The 21,757-nt window shown below is 35.3% G+C and overlaps 1 protein-coding gene across 1 annotated transcript; it reads right to left on the bottom strand.

Annotated features, from left to right (window-relative positions):
• Nucleotides 1-1,789: 1,789 nt before the first annotated feature.
• On the bottom strand, nt 1,790-2,731 carry LOC141516800 (olfactory receptor 5AP2-like). The gene has a single exon (XM_074227772.1). The coding sequence runs from the start codon at nt 2,729-2,731 to the stop codon at nt 1,790-1,792; it is 942 nt and encodes a 313-aa protein (XP_074083873.1).
• Nucleotides 2,732-21,757: the final 19,026 nt, after the last annotated feature.

Below are 21,757 nucleotides of genomic sequence, written 5' to 3'. Positions count from 1 at the left end.
TGGATCATTTCCCTTATCAGCAAAGGATGAATCAGAAATAAAGGAAATAAGGTTTCATTTAGAATAGCATAGATGAACAGGGAAATTCACTTTTGAGGAAACTGGAAACATTGTTAATATGAAGCATCCTATTGAATCATAAAATCTTAGAATAGGAGGGAACCTTAGAGTCCATGAATTTTATCTGATTCCTAACAAATCAATGCTTCACTTAAAAATATTTATAAATATTTCTAGGTGCCAGACTCTATTGAACAAGTAAAACAAAACAAAACAAAGCACTAATGACTAGACTTCATTAGAAAACCTCCAAAGAAGAGGATGGCAACATATTCTTCTAACTTCCAATTATAATGATTGAGAAGTTTTTTTTTTCTCCTTCAAATTAAGAAAATTTTAACTTTCTTTACAGCTTCCACTCATTGATTGATTTATAGGACACATCTGCATCCTGAGGCTATTGATAGTAGTGCAGGGATAGTAGACTCCTTGGCTTCTAAAAAAAACATAAGACCATTTTTCTTTGACCAAATTTGGACAAAGATGGCTGGTATAGTTTGTGGAAAGTACCAGGTCAGTTTGTAGGGCTTCAAAGGTAGCATACAGATGTCATGCAGTTTTTTTTCCTTTCCCTGGAGCTGAAACCGTTAGGGATAATGAGGTTTCTTTTACATAACTTAGAAAGGTAGTTGAACTCCAGTGATTAAGAAATGTCCATTATTTGATATTTTTACAAGGATATATACATATATATATATATATATATATATATATGTATATATAATGCACTGAACACCTTGGTGTCTACCTGTATCTCCAATTTCTCTGAGACAAGAATAGAGCTATGGTTGGTAGAACTGAATTTCAAAATAACTCATATAAGGCCAACTGAATTTTTAAATAAAGTTCAGAGACAAAGAATCATTACTTAGGTAGTTACAGGATGAACTATATTATAAACAGGAACGACAAAAATTATGCGGAATCAATTTCATTTTTCTCATGATGATGATCTGATGCACATTATTGTGAGGATAATGGTGGAATGAATTATTCTTATTACAACCCAAGAGAGTGATTGACTATGTGTGTGACCATCTATCTGAATTATGTATTTATATTCTGAGAAGAAGAAAAGTTGAACGAATTGAGGAAATTTTTATTATAGAAGGAATTTTGAAAAGACAGAATTAAAGAGGATGGAGATAACTCCTGTTACAGGAAATTATGATAGAAAAGCATCAAGGCTTACATGGAGAGCTGTACATGATGAACAAGAGAAAGCAAAAAATCCTGTAAATTAGCAATAGTGAAATGTGGTGAAGGAAAATATTGCTTGAGATTCTTATTGGAATATCAAATAGCTTTGATTTCATATGCATGCCAAAGGAACTACCTATGACCCTAAGTCTTATGTGTTTATTCAAGTTTAAATAATCTTTCTTCCTCATCGAATTTGCTTCTGAAATGAATCAATATTAGCAGATCATCTTCTCTTCCTTTCCATTACCAAACTATAACAGATCGACAAAGACAGTAAATAAATAAAGGGTTACATAATCATTACAAGAAGCAAGCTATCTCCTAATTCCAGAGTGAGGCAATTAGACAGATACATTTAATACTTTCAGACTATTCAGTAACAGCGGTGATGGTGGGGAAACTAATCTGGGAATTGCTACCTGGATCATTTTCCTTATCAGCAAAGGATGAATCAGAAATAAAGGAAATAAGGTTTCAGTGAGAATAGCAATCTCTTGCACATTATTAAGTGATTGACCAGGAGGACTTAAATCCTATGCCTCTGCAAGGTTTTCTTCAGGGCATCCTTCACATCCTTATTCTTTAAACTATATATAAGGGGATTTAACATTGGAATGACAACAGTGTAAAATACAGACACCACCTTGTCTTGCTGCATTGAATAACTGGAGGTGGGACGTAAGTACATAAAAAGAATGGTCCCAAAGAAAATGGTAACAGCCATGAGGTGAGAGGCACAAGTGGAAAAAGCTTTGCTCCTGCCCTCAGCAGAGTGCATCCTCAAGATGGTGGCAAGGATGAAGAGATAAGAGATGAGGACCATCAGCACACAACTGATGACATTGAAGCTGGAGAAAGCCATGATGACGATCCCATTGATACGAGTATCAGAACAGGAGAGTTTCAGGAGAGGAGGTGTATCACAGTAGAAATGGTTGATCTTATTAGAGGCACAAAAAGACAGCTTGAAAGTCATTCCGGTATGAACAGCTGCATTCCCAAAGCCAGCAAAGAATGTGGTGGCTACCAGCATAAAACAAACCTTTTCAGACATGATGACCGAATATAAAAGTGGAGAGCAGATGGCCACATAGCGATCATATGCCATTGCAGCTAGGAGGAAACACTCAGTTCCTAAAAATGAGCCAAAGAAGTAAAACTGGGCAGCACAGCCATTTCTAGAGATTGCCTTGTTCTCAGCCAACAGGTTCACCAGCATCTTGGGAGTGACAGCAGAGGAGTAACAGGCATCCACAAAGGAAAGGCTACTGAGGAAGAAATACATTGGAGTATGGAGTCTAGAATCTATTGCGATCAGGATTATCATGCCCAAATTTCCAACCATGGTTGTCATGTAGATGAAGAAGAATATGACAAAGAGGATAAGCTTTAAATCAGGGTCATCTGAGAGTCCTAATAGAACAAATTCTTTCACTTCCGTTTGGTTTTCCACTTCACTTCCAGCCATTCATTCTGGAGCAAAAGAGGACACAAGACAATTATTATAATAGCTACCAGAAAGCTGACACAAAGAGCTTAGCAAATGTATTTTCAAAGCGTAACTTGCATCTTTACAAAAAAGTTTTCTGTAATAAATTCATTGACTAACATGGTGGTCTTCTCAATAATCCTTGTAGGTCATGATTATGTCTCCTTTTAGAGATAAGGACATTTAGGCTAAAAGGGTTTACGTGACTTGTTCAGGGTTGCATAGAAAGATGATTCTGATGCAATATTCGAACTCAGTTCTTCCAGAATACAGGTGTAGCATTCCATGACTTGTTTCACCTAGTTGCCTACTCTATTCTAATATCCCCATGTTCTAACCAGTATCTCTAACCTGGATCTCATTTTGGATCTCAACAGTATCATCTTCAATTGCTGATGGGACTTTCATTCCACCAAATAGCTATCAAAGAATTGCTGTGTGTGCATCTTCTAAATGATAGAAGACACAAAGCTTGGACAAGACATGGTATTCTAGGTGACTCTCCTTGCCTCCTATTTCCCATCATAAAAACCTTTCTTTACTTTCATCTCTTGGGACAACTCAAGTCTTTTTGATTCAAAAGTCAAGCACTCAAACCACTGTACCTGAATTCAAATTCTGTCATTGGCATGTATTGACTATATGATCCTGGGAAAGTTACTTAGTCTCATATTCCTCATTAGGAAAAGTTAACAGTTAAACTCAACATCCTCTAGCATTCCTTTCACCAACATTTTGACACTCCAGATTATATATATCAGCATCTGATGCAGTAGTACATGTTTCTATCATAGTCTGCCTTCTTCTGAAGACTTCCATTACATCTTTCCATCTTCACATTCTAACTTTTCCAAAATATCCTTCAAATGGTTATCAGATTTTTTTCTCTTTGAGATACAGTGTGGTGCAGGAGTCATTCCAGTGGACTGGGTCAGGGAAACCTGAATACAAAACCCCAGATTCTTCCTAGATGTTGAACCTTGACCACGTGAGGTTAAACGACATCTGACTTTACTTATCCATAAATTTGAAATGACAATAGTAACCAACTCAGAGGTTTTCATGAGGATCAAATTAAATAATTCATGGAAAATGAGGTCAGTCTTCAAGTGCTAGGTTACTGTTGTTCAGTTGTTTTAGTAGTGTCCAACTCTCTACTCCCCCATTTAGGGTTTTTTTTTTTAGAATTTTCAAGGCAGTGGGGTTAAATGACTTGCCCAAGGCCACATGGCTAGGTAATTATTAAGTGTCTGAGGCAGGATTTGAACCCAGCTACTCCTGACTCCAGGGCTGGTGCCCTATCCACTGCGCCACCTAGCCACCCCCATTTAGGGTTTTCTTAATAAAGATACTGAGTAGTTTGCCATTTTTTTCTCTAGCTCATTTAATATATGAAGAAACTAGAGTGAACAGGGTTAAATGACTTGCCCAGGGTCTCACAACTAGTAAGTGTCTAAGATCAGATCTGAACTCATTAAGCAGAGTCTTCCTGATTCCAGAGTCATTGTCCTATTCATTGTGCCACCTGGTTGGCAAAGTGCTAAGTAAATGTTGATCTATAATATGAAAGGAACAGTTTATGTTTCATATCTGCTGAACAATACTTTATGGTTTTCTATTTGTATCAGTACAGTTGAACTTCCTTTGCCTGATAGGAAAGGTTCTCTGCAGACTTGTCTCTCTTTTTTCTTTCCTTCCATGATTTGCGTGATACATTTTCTCTAGCAAACACTCCATGTGTTTTCATTCTTTATCACTGCTACTTGAGCTATTCCATTAATATTCTTTCTCTTATGGATAGAGCATTGGCTTTGGAGTCAGGAAGATGGGAGCTTTAAACCATTCTCAGTCACTTCTCACTTACTAGCTGTGTGATCTTGGGTAAGTCACTTAACCCTGATTGCCTTGTATCATCCCAATTCATATCTGGCTGCTGGATCCAGAAGACTCTGGAGGACAAACTGAGGCACTCTCTCATTTAAATCCAATCCCTATGTTTGTCATAACATCAACTCCCTGATGTAATAGTCTTCTTCAAGAATGAAGGAAAAGGGGCAGCTAGGTGGCACAGTGCATAGAGCACCAGCCCTGAGGTCAAGAGGACCTGAGTTCCAATCCTGCCTCAGACACTTAATAATTTCCTAGCTATGTGACCTTGAAAAAAATTTTAAAAATTTAAAATTTAAATTAAATTAAATTAAATTTAAATTAATTAATTAAAATTTAAAAAAAGAAGGACAAACATCAATCAAGGAACCATTCATAAATAAATATTAAATTCTATATGTTTACCTTGATAAGTGTTTGGACTATTCAGCCCTAAAGAGGTAAAACTTTGGACAAGCCTGCATTAAAGCATGTTTTTTTAAAAACTATTAACCAACAGTAGGTCCCAGCCTAAGCATCATTTTGTCATTGTTTGAGTTTTTATTGCTCAAAGTGAATGTAAATAGCAATTGCTTCTGTTTTGGCCAGAAACTTTGAGGGTCTTTCGCTACCAAGTTAATTTATTTTGACTTGGTAAGAGGCCATTTTTGAGCTCCTTTCTTCCCTTTCTTTAATCACTGAATCGATGTTGCATCAGACAAATTGATATCTGTAAAGATCTTAGATTAAAAGGTCAAGGTCTCCCATCGCATGGAGTTATCTGTAGTTATTCTGATCTATCTCTTGCCATTGGACTCAAATATCTCTGGAAAAGAGGAGACTGTTGACTTTGCTTTGCCTTGCCTCATTTAAATCCAATTCACTTGTAAGTCAAGACATTACCTTGCTGATGTCATTGGTTCTCTTCAAGAAAGAAACAGCAACAATAAAAAATGCATTATTTAATTGCAGTTTATGACATTCCTTATGTGAAGCCTCCTCTTTGCAACTACTTTCCCATTCATAGTTCACAGTGACCTTAGTTTAGAAACTCTTTAATTGATTTATCAAGTATTATTTTATAATATGTTTGTGTGTGTGTGTTTGTGTGAAAGTAGGGTATGTTTTTGTATGTTTTTATTGCCACCTTTTATACCCCTTGAGCTCCAAGGCATAGTTTACAAGAAATACTTTCATTGTTGGATGAACTGAATTAAATCCATTCCAACACTGTTTCCCATATATGTGTTTTACAGGTCTCTTCATTTTGAACACTGAGTGTGAGGACTCTACAGTTAACAAAACTGCATGAGAAGAAGGGGATTCCTAAGTTCTACTTCTACTTTCACAACATGATTAATATGGAAATATGTTCAACACATTAGCACATATACAACTTAATAAGAGAATGGGGGGGAGGGAAAGGGAGGGTGGTAGAAAAATGCGAAACTCATTAACTTGCAAATGAATAAACGTTGAAAATTACCTTTACATGTAATTAGAAAATTTCTGTAGAAAATTAAAAAAAAAATAAAGATGATTATGAAAGAAGATGAATGGGGATAATTCTGTGACTTCATAGTTAAAAAAATTCTGCTTTTCTTTAGAACTTTATCCTTGTTTTCTTAATAGAAAGTTTTACCCCATTGTCAAACTAAACAATGAGCATGTAAAATAGTAAGAACATTTATTATATTTAACTTCATAATGCTCTGTTTATTTTACAGATGTAAAAGCAGAGTAAGCTGAAACTGAGAAAGAGGGAGTGATTTGCTCAAAGTCACACAGTTCATCACTAAAGAAATTAGTATCTTGACTCCATTTTTCCTGAGCCTTAGTAATACTGCTCCTTCTACCATATCACAGAGTCTTTATTTTTTTTTTCTTTTCAAGGAGTTGCAGACTCCTCAGCTGTTGTTCTTAGAGGACCTCTTCTGTTCAAGATTGGAGGAACTGGAACTATCACTCACAATGCCACCCTGTTTATCACCTTTACTTTATTGAGGACAATTAAGCTCAGATTTGATTATGAGATTAGAACTTTTTAATGATAAAGCAGATAATCATCTTCAAATAGATTTTAATAGGTTTTAAAGAATATCTTTCAGGGGTGGCTAGGTGACACAGTGGATAAAGCAACGGCCCTGGAGTCAGGAGTACCTGAGTTCAAATCCGGCCTCAGACACTTAATAATTACCTAGTTGTGTGGCCCTGGGCAAGTCACTTAACCCCATTGCCTTGCAAAAAAAAGAATAGTTTTTTTAAGGTTTTTTTGCAAGGCAATAGGGTTATGTGGATTGCCCAAGGCCACACAGCTAGGTAATTATTAAATGTCTGAGGCTGGATTTGAACCCAGGTACTCCTGACTCCAGGGCCGGTGCTCTATCCACTGCACTACCTAGCTGCCCAAAAGAATAGTTTTTAAACAGATTTTGAATAGATTTTAAAGGCCATGAATGTCTCCATTCTTTCCCCCTTATTTCATAGATGGAGAATGAGATGAGAAACTATATCAATCAGTCATTAAACACTGAAATAATAAAAAGCACATAACTATTACAAGGCATATGGTGAATTTGCTGAAGATACAATGAAATTGACTTCTATCAAATAGTGAATAGGAAACTAATAATTTTATAGCATTTTTGTAATAATGTCCCTAATTAATAATTAAGGGTTAGCCCCATTTTTGTAATGAAAAATCAAAACAAAACAAGTTTAGAAAGAGGAAACTATTCACTTATGGTCACACATAAAATGAATGAGCTAATATTTAAACCTAGACTTCACTTTTTTTCCCTTTACCATACTTTGCTTTTCCAATAGATATGAGAAAAGATCAGAGAAAGAATTAATATTTATGATGGGAAGAAGATGATGATGAAGATATATTATATTAATATATTTATATACATATATATGTACATATATATATATATATATATGTATATATGGCGTTTTAAGGTTTGCAATGAGTTCTTTTTTTAGTTTTTTTTCAAGGCAATAGGGTTAAGTGTCTGAGATCAGATCTGAACTCAGGTCCTCCTGACTCCAGGACCAGTGCTCTATCCACTGTGTCACCTAGCTGCCCTTGCAATGAGTTTTGAAGATATTATTTTATCTCATTCTTAAAACAAGATACCATGAGGTAAACTCTATTATCATTCTCATTTTAGTTTGTAAATGTGAGACTGTGAAATTTAAGTGACATGCCTAGGGTTAGAGAAATTTTGGACTGTCTGTAACACTAATTTTTCTAAGGATGTTCCAAATATCAGATATGTTGTTTATAGTCAATTAACTAACTTAATAGAACTCTCCTGAAGGACCCAGATTTGGGTGGAATTTAAATTCTCAGATTTTTACTAGCTGTGTGACTCTGGACAAGCCTCTTAAATGTAATTAGCCTCAATCCCTTGTCACTTTATATAATATTACCTTATATAATTCTCACAATAATCCTTTGAAGTATGTGCTATATCCAGTTTACAGATGAAACTGAGTCTGAGAGAGGTGAAGTGACTTGTCCAGGATGACACAGCTACTAGGTATCTTAAGGAGGATTTAAATTTTGATTTTTCTCATTTTGATAATCTTTGGCAAACTATAGACAAAAGTCCCACAGTATAAGCATGCATATGCAGTTTTGTGAGTTTTACTGGTAGAAAATCCACACTGATGTGATCACATATGCATGGGAGGATTTGTCTTTTGTTTTCTGATGATATCTACAGATATGGTCATTTTTCAACACTTACCCCCTCATCGAAAATCACTCTCGAAGCATCCAAGATGGAAAACGTCTTTCTTTCCTTCTTCCTGTCCTCACCCTAAAACCCCACTATAAATATCCTTGAGTGGTGGAAAATTTAACTGTGGGTTCATATTCATATTCTTGCAAACATTTAATTTTCATTGTGCTATCAGTAGTTTCTTGAGTTGTTGATACACACTCCAGAGAAAGTTTTGCTATTTATTGAAAGGAAAGATGTGCTCTATGTCTTACTTCATTCCTTGAACTTGTACCCTAGGGACACCCTAATTAGTCAATTAGTCACCCATCCCTTCTCCTCTAAAAAGCAAAAACAAAAAGTCCCATATGTTACCATATTTAACCATCATCTTTTGATTCTTTTATTTTGTTTTTTTAATTTGAATGAAATAAAAGAAACCTTAAAAGTCTCTGTTCAGACAAGATATCCCACAATTAAGTTATATTACAGTTTTCTATATTTGGAAATATAGTACTATGGAGATAAAAAAATTATAGATGGCTGACTCTATAGTTTTAATTGTTTACTATGCGTGAAATAATCTACTTAGTGCTGAATCAATGTCAAGTGTTTGTCTATCCAGCTGAAAATTAAAACTCTTTAGTAATTGGAATAGTCTAACTCTGGAGACAGCCCATTGTGAAGTGATAGAGATTCAAATAGAAAGGTACAACAGTCTCTCATCTCAAGGAATTCACATTCTAAAGATGAATACAATGTCTATGAGAGATCTCAGCTACAGATGAAAGGTCCCATGGTTTCTAGGGACTGGTGGCAAGGCACATAATGCATCTTTGTTAATGCTATTTCTACTTATACTGTTATTGAATTCTGATATTAATAATTTGACAATGCAAAAAAATTTTTGTTGTAGAGCTATCTTTACTGGATTTTCAGTTATTGTAGTTTTAGTCTTCATAGGAGCAAGAGACAAGTTGAATTTCTCAGAATCATTGCCACAGGAACTGGGTTGGCAGTAAGAAACATGTTAGGAGAATAGGGAGATTCATGTGCCACTCTCTGCCATCAGAATGTCCAGAATATTTGTGTTTAAAGGTTGCATTTTCTTTCAGAGAAGCTAGTGAGCAAGAAAGCAAGACAATACTTGGCCTGCCAGAGATGGTTGATCTATCTATCTATCTATCTATCTATCTATCTATCTATCTATCTATCTTCTGTCAAGGAGGATATTAGATTTAGAGTCCCAATGGAGGAGAGATTTCTACAGATGGTCTTATTTTCAAATGCTATTACACTGAATGAATTAAACTACCAGGTATTTCAAAATCTCTCTCAAAATAGCAACAAGGACAACAATATAATATTTCATGTATAAATCTTCCTTTAATATTTCCCAAATCTGGCAGAAAAAGAAAAGAACTAGTCTTGATGCTAGAAGACCTGAGTTCCAGTGCTTCCTTGGACACTATGACCTTGGCCAAGGCATCTAACCTTTTGATGCTTTGGACAAGTCTCTTAGTCTAAAAGCTGGAAAGAAGGATCCACTTTCCTTTGGTAGAAGTTTCTTCTTCCAGGAGACCTATATACCAATAAATACATAACTCCAGACCCCATTCCTGTATGATTTGAAACACAACAACCCTATGAGATATGTGCAATTATTACCTATTTCTCAGAAGAGAAAACTGAGAGTGAAGGCAGATAAGAGATTAAGTCAGGATTGCACATGAAATGTATTAGTAACTAAATCATTTCACGTGGTAGGCCACACAGGAAAATGAAAAATGAAGAATGTCTGTTATCTAGAGGATGATGATTTCAATGAATTTAAGCAGATAATGGCATGATGAGGTAAACATAGGGAAACTATGGGACACTGTATTAATAGAGATATAGACAAACTTTACTGTTCCAACCAGGTCACAGTATTCTCCTTGAACTGTGGTTAGTTCAATCACAACTGAGGAAGTGCATTAATAATCAGAGTATGTCAGAAGGAATCAGTAATGATTTTGAAATGTCTAGAGTATTCTCTAACTAAGAAGGGTTATAGTGATGGGGGGGTTGTTGGGGATTTTTGTTTAGTTTTTTATTATTTTGTTTTTACTTTTGATACTAAAAAAACTGATGACTCAGGTGTATTGTCAAGTATTCTAATAATTTATATTAAAGAGGGATTAGACTTTTTCCCTTAGTCCCAACTAGTAGAAATTTCAAATAATCAGAATAAGGCACTATGAAACTATAGAGATATTAAAAACAGGAGTAAGCAGATTTGTCAGAAATTGTGTCTCCCTTCCCTGGAAGTCTTCAAGCAGAGAATGAATTAGCAGTGATACTGTAAAAGGCATTTCTCTGTAGTTGTGGATTGGTTTACATAAATGAACTCTGAAGTTCCTTCCAGTTCTGAGAGGCTGACCTATTAGATTACATCCTTCATGAAGGCAATAATTGTAGTTTATTTAATAAGATCATCAAATTTGATGGCTAAAAGGTCCTTAGAGACCATTGAATCCAACTGCCATTTTTACCATTGAGTAAACAAAGACACAGAAAGGTTAAACTTCTTACCTAAAGTCATATAGCGAATAAGTTGCCCAAGGTAGGCATTGAACCCAGAGCTTCCTTGCTCAATGGCCAGTAACTGATTCATAACACTACATTGCCCCTGTCTTTCTATCTACCTCATTATCCAGTAAGATTTTATTTAAAAAGTTCGAATAAATAAAATATAAGACATTCTTATTAATATTATATGCACTATCATTACTATTATTAATAGTAATAATAGTATCTGTGTTCATGATGATGATGGTTGTCCTTCATTCTCAAAGAAGACCCCAACATCAGGGAGTTGATGCCATGACATGCACATGAATTTGATTTGAGTGGAGGACATATGTCTCGATAGGACATGATATATAGACACATACCCAGTTTTATAGTAATGATGATGATGATGATGATGATGATGATGATGATGATGATGATGATGATGGCCCTTACATAACATTGAAAAATTTTCAGGTTAGCAAAGTACTTCATAAACATGATCTAATTTAAACCTCCAAAACCCTTTGGAGAAGATGCTATTGTTTTCCCCATTATACCAAGAAGGAAACTGAGGAAGAAAATGAATAAGTTATTTGAGGACAAAGAACTATTAAGTGACTCCCTGAATCTGACCTTTCTAACTAGAGGTCCAGTGATCTATCATTGTGCCATTTAGCTGACTGCATAATAAATAAGAAAATACAACACAAAGTTTTCTCATCCAAAATCTAAGTTCTTTTCCCTTGTACTGCCCATCTCACAGAACTATTGTGAAAATAATCTTGTGTACTGCATGGGCATGATGTACACATCAGCTGTTATTATTATCATTTCAGCTTCTGAGAATACTGGCTATAATAAATAAGCTAATATTGTGGATATTTATCTCTCTGGTTCCATTCTCTGATTTATTATTTAGTTTTTGGTGGGATACTTCTTCCCATCATTTATCTTGTAAGTGTAATGGCAGTAATTATTATACTTTTCTGGAAGGTGATAGGGGACAGTGAGAAGGCACAAGTTTTAAAATCAGAGGGTGTGGTTTAAATCCCTATGTGATCTTGAATAAGTCAATTCCACTGATGTTTCATTATTTACTAGATCGGGGAGTTTGACTTTGATGATCTTCAAGTTCCTTGTGGCCCCCCATGCTTGGATCCTTAGATCCTATAACCCAATTATCCCATAAGTCTCCTTCCTATGAGAAACAGCTCTGTAGGGAGCTATTTTTTTCATTTCTTCTCTTTTTTAATTTTTTTTGCAAGGCAATGGGATTAAGTGACTTACCCAGGGACACACAGCTAGGTTACTTTTAATTGTCTGAGGCCAGATTTGAGCTCAGATCCTCCTGACTCTAGGGTCAGTGCTCTATGCACTGCACCATCTCGCCACCCTCTTCCCCTTTCTTTTTGAGCAAGGCAATGGGCTTACATGACTTCATGGAGATGACCCCAACTCAAATAAGATCACACAGAACACTTAGCGAACCTTTAAGGAATCTATAAATGCAGGTTATTAGTGTTGCTGCTGCTATTTGACCACGATGAGCATTGTGCTATCATGCTTAACAGTTGCATATCTTATCAATACAACTTCCTCCCTCTTTTCTTCCCCACTATTCTAATCACCTAAAATGATTCTCAGAAACACACCCTGAAGTGTCCTGAGTCTGAGTCCCTATGAGGAGACATAACTCCCAGGGGGAAAGGAAACCACATGAGCAAATCTTCCTTTGCAATAATAATGCTCAGTGGGCTTTATTTTGAAGAGCAAGCATTACTTTCTCTTCCAATGAGTCCCAAGAGGATTGGCGTTTTTCAAGAACAGGATATTGGTCATCTTCTATGTAATTAGACTGCCTATGACTGTGATACGACCCCATCATCGTTGTCTTCTTTCTCCTCTCTGTTTGCTTTCCCTTGTTGAAGTACACTGTCCCAAAGATGAAAAGAATCAAGAGACATAGAATAGTAGAGCTGGGAGGAAACTTAGATCACAGGAGGCAAGAAATGGGAGGGTTCTTGGGACACTGTAGTTTAGACTTGCCATGGGACTGAAGACAGAGAACATAGAATGTCAGAGCCAGAACGAATTTTAGGAAAAAGGAATGTAAATATGGGAAAGGACATAACATTTTCTGCCATTTCAGGTTTAAAAGAGATCATGGGCAATTTATTTCATCCAATTTTCTTATCCCATGAGAAAAAAAAAATTCCAAAGAAAAGATTTGCCCAGTAACACAGAGGGAATTGGTGGCAGACTTGGGTCACTATTCAAAGTTTTCAAATGCCTATTGCAATGTTCCTTTTTTGGGGGGGGGGCGTTGCAAGGCAAATGGAGTTAGGTGGCTTGGCCAAGGCCACATAGGTAATTATTAAGTGTCTGAAGCTTGGATTTGAACTCAGATACTCCTGACTCAAGGGCTGGTGTATCCACTGCACCACCTAGCCACCTCAACATAATATAATAAAAAGAAGTTTGTACATGAAACAGCAAATCTCCTTTGCAGAACTTGCTATTCCTTTGAAATATACAATAAAATAATCATGTAACATTTCTTTTCTGGCCTCTTCCCTTCCTAGAGATGGCTACCAACAGATGAAAATATTTATGCATGTGTCTATATATATATTTATATATGTATGTGTGTGTGTATGCACATGCATTTGGGGAATTATTCTACATACACTAATGGTTATTAGTTTATAGTTTATTAGTTCTTTTTCTGGATGTAGGTAGCATCTTTAATCATGTTCTTGATCATTAATTATAGAAATTTATAGAATTATAGTACATATATATCAAATATAATTATAGAAATTATAGAAAATTATAGAAAAATGACTTATTCATTCAAGGACATTCTTCCACCAATAGGCCACGGACTTTTTTCTCTTCTCTCTCACTTCCTTCACTTTTCCTTTTTACTCATATCTGTTTCTCCTCTCCTGTTTCCTTTCTCATCGATTTCGCAGGTCATAACAACAAGATGGATCAGAATTACCTATATATGTCACCATCTTGATTAGTACCTAGCTCACCCCTGATGCAGTCAAAGCAGCCATTTAAAACTGATTCAAAGTAAAAAGAAAAAAGTCTTCTTGGTCCTTAGGCAATGCAATGATTCCTTTTGCATGTACATTAAACATTGGGTTTGTTGAGGTTTGCATACAGTCAGAGTACATTTACATACATTATCTCTTAGATCCTTCCATCAGCTCTGGAAGATAGAATCAGTTATTGTTTTGATGAGGGCATCAACATCACTGATGATACTGTAGGCATCGTATCTCCTCATCCCAGTCAGTTCTATAAATAATTTCCATGGATTGGTTATGAAATTAAGCTTGTCTTTATTTCTGAAGACAGACATATATGACGCTTTTTCCCAGGTACCACATTGCAGGGGTGGCTATGTGGCGCAGTGGATAGAGCACTGGCCCTGGAGTTGGGAGTACCTGGGTTCAAATCCAGCCTCAGACACTTAATAATTGTGTAGTTTGTGTGACTTTGGGCAAGCCGCTTTACCCCAATTACCTTGCAAAAACCTAAAAAGAAAAATCCAGGCTCCAGGTACCACATTGCAGCCATGGGTATGGTGTTACAGGTGGGTGGCTCTCTCTGGTGACTCTCCCTGTCATCAGAATTCAAGAATGAGATAGCAGGAATTAATTTACAGATAGGTCACTTTGTGGTCTCTCCCAAAACATTCAAGAGATATATGAGAATGTTTAAATAGAAAATATTTGAGGGGCAGCTAGGTTGAGCAGTGGATAGAGCACCGGCCCTGGAGTCAGGAGAACCTGAATTCAAATCTGGCCTCAGACACTTAATAATTAGCTAGCTCTGTGACCTTGGGCAAACCACTTTACCCTGTTTGCCTTGCAAAAACCAAATTTTATATATGTATGTATGTATATATATATATATATATATATATATATATATATATGAATACATATTTTAGGTTTTATAATATAGTATTATTATTGTAAATATTATATATACATCTAACACTTATTTCACATATATATTTGTATAGGCATGTATATGCATGTATATGAATATATATGTGTATATGTCTATATGTATTTGTACATGATGTGTGTATAACTATAAATATATAAATAAAAATGAATAATTATATAAACATAAATATACATTCATATAGAAGCATAAATATATATTATATATATTATATAACTTATACATGAATTGAGTGAAGCCCTTTCTATTACTAGATCTGTGACCTTTTTTTTGGCGGGGGGGTTGCAAGGCAATGGTGTTAAGTGATGTCCAAAGTCACATAGTTAGGTAATTATTAAGTGTCTGAGGCCAAATTTGAAGTCAGGTTCTCCTTATTCCAGGACCGGTGCCCTATCCACTACATCACCTAACTACCTCAATCCGTTGATTTTTAACAAAGTGAACTAGTGACTAAATTTACAGTCAAATTCCTGCCTGTTTTATAACTCACTCCCCTCTGTGGACTATAATTCTTTCTCTCTATAATAGCGTTGAAATAGCTTCTCTTAAGATTCCCTTTCAAATTCTCCATGACTCAGAACCAAATTGTAACTTGAGGAAGAGTGTATGTGTGTTTTTATGTATGTTTGTGTATGTCCTTCATCTTGTAATCTTAATGAATAAAGAAACAGAATTCCCAGGGACTGAAGTTGTTTTCCTATCCCAACTCCTGAGAGGATGAAAATCATTTCATCACCTTCCTCCTGAGGCTTCTTTGAAGCTCTGTTTTATAACATAGCCCCACACCCCAGAGCACTTGGCAGAAGCTCAAAGTTCAAAAGAACTGAGCATAACCAGCCCCAGTTACTGCTACTCCTTTCTATAAGCATCCTGCACAAGCTTTCCCATCTGCAGTTCACAAAAAGAACATTCTCACTTTCAGTTAGAAAACTATTCCAAGTAAGAATTCACGACTTGGAACAGGTAAGCAAAGGAAAAGGATATCATTGGATTTTTTAAATCAGCTTTTCTGTTTTATTTTTCTTTCTCCCAGAGGTTTTGAGGGAAGAACCACTTTGAGTTTTGTCAAGTCAAACTGCCCAATATGATTGCCACAATCCATTTTTTTTCTTTTTTTTAGGTGTTTTTTTTTTTGCAAGGCAAACGGGGTTAAGTGGCTTGCCCAAGGCCATGCAGCTAGGTAATTATTAAGTGTCTGAGACTGGATTTGAACCCAGGTACTCCTGACTCCAAGGCCGGTGTTTTATCCACTATGCCACCTAGCCTCCCTACAATCCATTTTGATGTATTGTTCTTACCATCAAATATGAATTTCATACAATCACCATTATCTTTATTTCATAGATATGGAATTCGTGGTTCAGAAGTTGACAGTCTTTAGACCTTGGTACAAATACAAGAGCAGGAAGAATAGTTTAATCTTAAAAAAGCACTAGTCTAACATTTGGGGGTAGATTAGGTCGTTCAGTAAAGTTCAATAGATAGACAGGAAAACTCATCTTCTTGAATTCAAATTCTGTCATACTGTATGACCCTAGGAAAGACATTAAACCCTATTTGCCTAAGTTTCCTCATCTATAAAATGATTTGGAGAAGGAACTAGCAAACCACTCCAGTATCTTTGGCAAGAAAATTCCAAATGAGGTAAAAAATAATCATACATGACTGAATAACCTGACAATAACAATGGCATATTAAGACACTAGTAGCAATGGAGTGCAAAATTAGAAGATACAACAGTAGAAATAATTTGAGCTCTGGGTCAGAGAAATAGACTATCAATTTCTCCCAATACTTGACAATGATGTGATGGGGGTGTCTCATACTTAGTCTCATACTTTTAGCCAACTCTACTTTCAGGAATTTGATAGTCTTCCCTTAACTCCCATCTAAGGCCATGTATTTCATTGTGAACTTAGTAAATAATTCTGCTCTACATGAACACATACAGGGCAGACCATTGAAGTTCTCTCCTTAACATATAACCATATAGTATGACTTGCCATCAAGGGCAAAATGCCCGACTCAGAATGTTTCCTTTCCATTAAAAAGTCCACAATCTTCATCTCATTCAGACCCAATGAGATCATTGAGATAAATCCGATTACCTCAAAGAAAGGAACTTACCACATTATATCTATATCCATGTGTCCTTCCCATTAAATAATGTATTTGCCTACATTATGCTGCGTCCTAGCTTTTGGAATAGTTCTTTGTAATAAAAATCTCATTCTCTTTGGTTGGGGCATACATAGTCACCATTACAGAAAACATTGAACTAAAATGGAAGAGCCTTTGTTTTAATAGCCTTTCCATTAACCAGTTGTGGGACCTTTATCAAGTACCTTTCTTCTGGTTACAGTTTTCTCCTCCAGAAAACAGATTTTTTTAGATTAAACACTTAATAATAATTTCAAATTTTCAATTTTATTAAAAATTCCAGTAGCAACCCCTTAAAAGTGATAATTATAAGTATTCTGTTCCCTTTCTGAACTAATGCAATTTTTTTTCAAAAATTGTCTTTCTTAGGCTGAATTGTAACTTTTCTTCCCTGTCTTAATAGGGCTTTGAGATAGAATATACTTAGAAATTTTCTACTCCAAACAGATGGCACTTCTTTCAAGAGCCATTATCCTAATTTATCAGTTGTCATTGTCCTCTCCCTTTAACTGAAATAATTTTTTAAATTTATTTTGCATATATCTTGTATTTCTTTTTTTGTGAAGTTATTCATTTCCCCAGTAGAACGTAAGACCTTTATGAAAGTTGTAAGATCAACTGAGTGACTGAGTCATTAAGTCCTTTTGATGATTATAAATATTCAATTATAAAAGGCATATGAAGTAAAATTGATGTTTCCAGATAAAGAAATGATAGATATATAGAAGAATTATATACAGATATGTATTTTTCTATGTATATAAATACACGTTATATCTATCTGTCTGTCTGCTGTCTGTCTATATATATATATATATATATATATATTTTTTTTTTTTTTGACACACAATTGGGTCTAATTATAATCACTTTTAAGGCAGGGATGAGGAAGGAAGAAAAAAGAACTTTACATAATAACTATTAAATATTTAAAAGGAATATCAAGTTGTATATAATACATTTGCTGCTTCATATCTTTTTGTTATACTTTGCTATAGAAATGCTTCTTTTATTTCAAGAATTAAAAATAAAATAAATTTCAAAAAAGAATAAAAACTCTCTGAGGAAAAGACTATCATCCCTTTTTGATTCATAGCCCAATGCCTAGCACAATCATTGAAAAAATAATAAATACTTAAGAAAGACTTGTTGATTTATTAACTAATTGCTTTGGAAACTGAGGTGCACAGAAAGGAAGTCACTAGTCCAAGGTTCTATCTAATAAGCAGCAGAACCAGAACTGAATCCACAAACTCTTGCTTCATTTCTCTCCACTAAGTGACCCTCTATCTCGTTCCCTTAGGGGACATAAAAATAAGCCTTTCCTGGATATATAACCTATGATTATAAAACCTTTTCTTCCCCCTTAATGGTAGCTCTTCATAGGTTTGAAGATAATGACCAAGTTTTAACTGTCTTCTCTTCTCTAGAGCAAGTATAAATCATATTTATATCCTCAAGGGATCTTGGAAGTCATCTAATTTAATCCCCTCATGTTCATGTTATACATGAAGTGACAAGATCCAGAGTGAATAAATGAAGTATCTAAGGCACAGAAAGAGTGGCATGAATGGGATTTGGATGCAATTTCTCTAAATCCAGATTCACCATTTATTCTTTCAATTAATCCTCAAATATCATGGCTTCCAAATCCTTCATCACTCCTGTTGTCTCCTGGAAAATTCCTTTATAGCAGTATCTTAGTTAACATGTTAACCTAGAATAAGAGAACAGCATCTTGGATGTAGTCCTTCCAGGTCAGAAAATAGAGAGATTTTTACCTCTTATCTTCTGGGTTAGATTTACCCCCAAAAGTACCTGTGCCAAGTTGTAGATAAAGAAGGGGCTGTTTTAGGAAACAGTTTCTTCATCTGTAATATGGAGGTAAGATATTTAAACATTAAAACACTTAGGTAAGAAGTTAAGTTAGGGGAAAGTTAGAAATTATTGGAGAAAGTGGAAAGACTCACAGACCACAGACCTGAACTTTGCAAAGGACCTGAAAAGTCAACAAATCCAATCTGTTTAAGAAGAGAACTAAGTATAAAGGTTAAGTTACTTCCACAGGTTCTTACACTCATTGGGTATCTGAGAATGAGCATGAACATAGTGTCCTGAGCACTGCATTATATAGGTGACAGACTAGGAGACTTAAGAAACAAAATGCTTGGGTATCCAGATGCATCTTGTACCTAGAAAGGTAAGGCCTAAAACACCAAATAGAAAGCAACTGGCTTATATTCAGGAAAAGTTTGGGAGAAGAATTTAGGTTGGGATGTCAGATAAAAGCAAGATAGAAGTGAAAAATATAGTGAGATCTATGTAGATCTATTGCTATCTATTCTCTCTCTCTCTCTCTCTCACACACACACACACACACACACACACACACACACACAAACACACAAAAACAAATCCTGCTTCAGATACTTTCTATGTATGTTCCTAACTTCACTTTATCCTATTTGCCTCACTTCGTCATCTATAAAATGAACTGGACAAAGTAAGGACAAACGATTCCAGTATCTTTGATAAGAAAACCCCAAATCAGATCACAAAGAGTCAGACATATTTGTAAAACAACTGAATACTAAACAACATTACAGCCATTACTGCTGCTACTTCTATACTACTATATTATATTCCTTCTACACACACACACACACACACACACACACATACTTCTTAAACAGTCATGAAAAGAATTAGAAAGGCAGCAAATGGAACACAAAGAAAAAGTTTTCCTAAATTCTGAAACCAAGACCAGTTCCATGTAGAACTAACTAGATCATACCATGCAAATATCATATTTTAACTTCATAGCACTGGTAAATTATGAAACCAGCCCTCAGCTGAGAATGTTTTCTCCTCTAATGAGACCAGGGAACTTTGTCTGGATTTCCACTTTAGCCACATCACTTTCCTATATTATATTCGATTCAATTCAGTATGGGTGTTAAGTATGTGCCAAATATGAGTCAGGTTCAGAGAATAAAAAGACAAAACTATAAACTATTTGGTAATAGTTTATAAATTGATTATCGCAGTCAAAATGAGACTTGAGATTTGGAGGAGGGGAATGGGAAGACAGAAATTGCCTCTGCTATTAGAGATTATTTATAGATATGCATATATAAAGAAGTGTCCAGAACAACTTGGAACCTATCAGAATGATTAAGGAGTATTTTAATGGGTACCTTTAATTTTCTGCATTATTATTGTTAATAACAATAATTAACATTTCTATATTGTTTATTACATTTCAGCCGTTCTGCTAAGAAGTTTGCAATTATTGCCTCATTCCATCCTCACAACAATCCTGGGAGGTAGGTGCCACTGTCTTCAATCTGCAAATGAGGAAACTGAAGTTTAGTAAGTTGTCAAATTAACACAGTTAATAAGTGTCTGGACAAAATTTGAACTCAGACCATTCTGACTCTGGGTCCAATGCTCATGTCACTGCTCTACCTAAGCTATCCTTTAAATTGGCATCTTGAATATTGACATAAATAATGGATTTTCTATTCTCTTTGGTCAGTACTCCCCCCTTTTATTCCATGTCATCTTAGAGTGAAATAGAGTTGTTTTCCATATTCATTTAAATTCTTCTAGTAATTATTGGGGAATTCCTACATGGGAGGCACCTTTCCCCTTTTTGGGGAAGGGGTTAAAAGATTGAAAATGTGGCAGGTTGCATTTACATAGAAGGAAGAGGATCAGATATGGATTCAAGAATCCTGAGTTTACACAGTGAATATGCAACCTTTCTTAAGTCATTTTCCTCTGTGTCTTAGTTTCTCCATCTGTAAGTTGGGGAGAATAATAACTCTCGAGCTACCTCCCTCACAAGATTGTTGTAAGAATCAAATGAGATATAGAAACGGGATGTCTTCTCAATAAAATTGCCAATTATTACTTGGGGTCAAACTGGCAACTTCAGCAAAACCAGCGACCCCAATAAGGGAACACTTCTTTAATAATCACAAGAAAGGAGGGTTTATGGTAGTCATGGAACATTATGATTGGCTATACTAAGAAAGGTGGGCTAGCATTTATGTGAGGTTTATTTGTGGCAATTATTGAGTCACTTCAATTGTCTATAACTTTTTGTGACTGCTTGTGGAATTTCCTTGGCAAGGGTACAGAAGTGATTTATTATTTCCTTCTCCAGTCTCTTTTAAAGGTGAGGACCCATGTCCATCTTTTAATATTTGCTAAAGGATCAAAATCACTAGACTTACTCTCTTGTTGCGAAAGAGAGAAACTTTCTAATTTCCCCAGGATAAGCAAGGATAGATGATACAATTTTGGGGCATGTTACCAAGTTAAACTTGTGGGTCTTAAAAATAACAACAGACATGCTGTATTTCAGAGATTGTTGGTATGAGAGATAATTATTCCATTAAATTAACTCAGAGGGAAAGTTAAATTCCTGAGCTTAACTCAAGGGCATAGATATATAGCCTCAATTCTAAAAATCAATATGGCATAAAATCAATTACATTTAAGTATAAATACAGTAAAAATCGATACAGGATAAATTCACAGTAATATGAATTTGATCTTTTCAGTAAGTGATTGAATGAAATATTGGAGATGATCTAGACTTAAGGCAAGGGGACAATTAAGAGTCCTGAACTGGGTTGATAATTGCATGATCACACTAAAAAAGATGGATGAGAGAGGGGTTTTGGAAATAGGAAAG

Source organism: Macrotis lagotis, chromosome 3 (genome assembly GCF_037893015.1).
Source record: "Macrotis lagotis isolate mMagLag1 chromosome 3, bilby.v1.9.chrom.fasta, whole genome shotgun sequence".
In the NCBI taxonomy this organism is placed as follows: Eukaryota; Metazoa; Chordata; class Mammalia; order Peramelemorphia; family Peramelidae; genus Macrotis; species Macrotis lagotis.
Note: the sequence above shows the minus strand (reverse complement) of the source record. Positions and strands in the feature narration are given on the sequence as shown.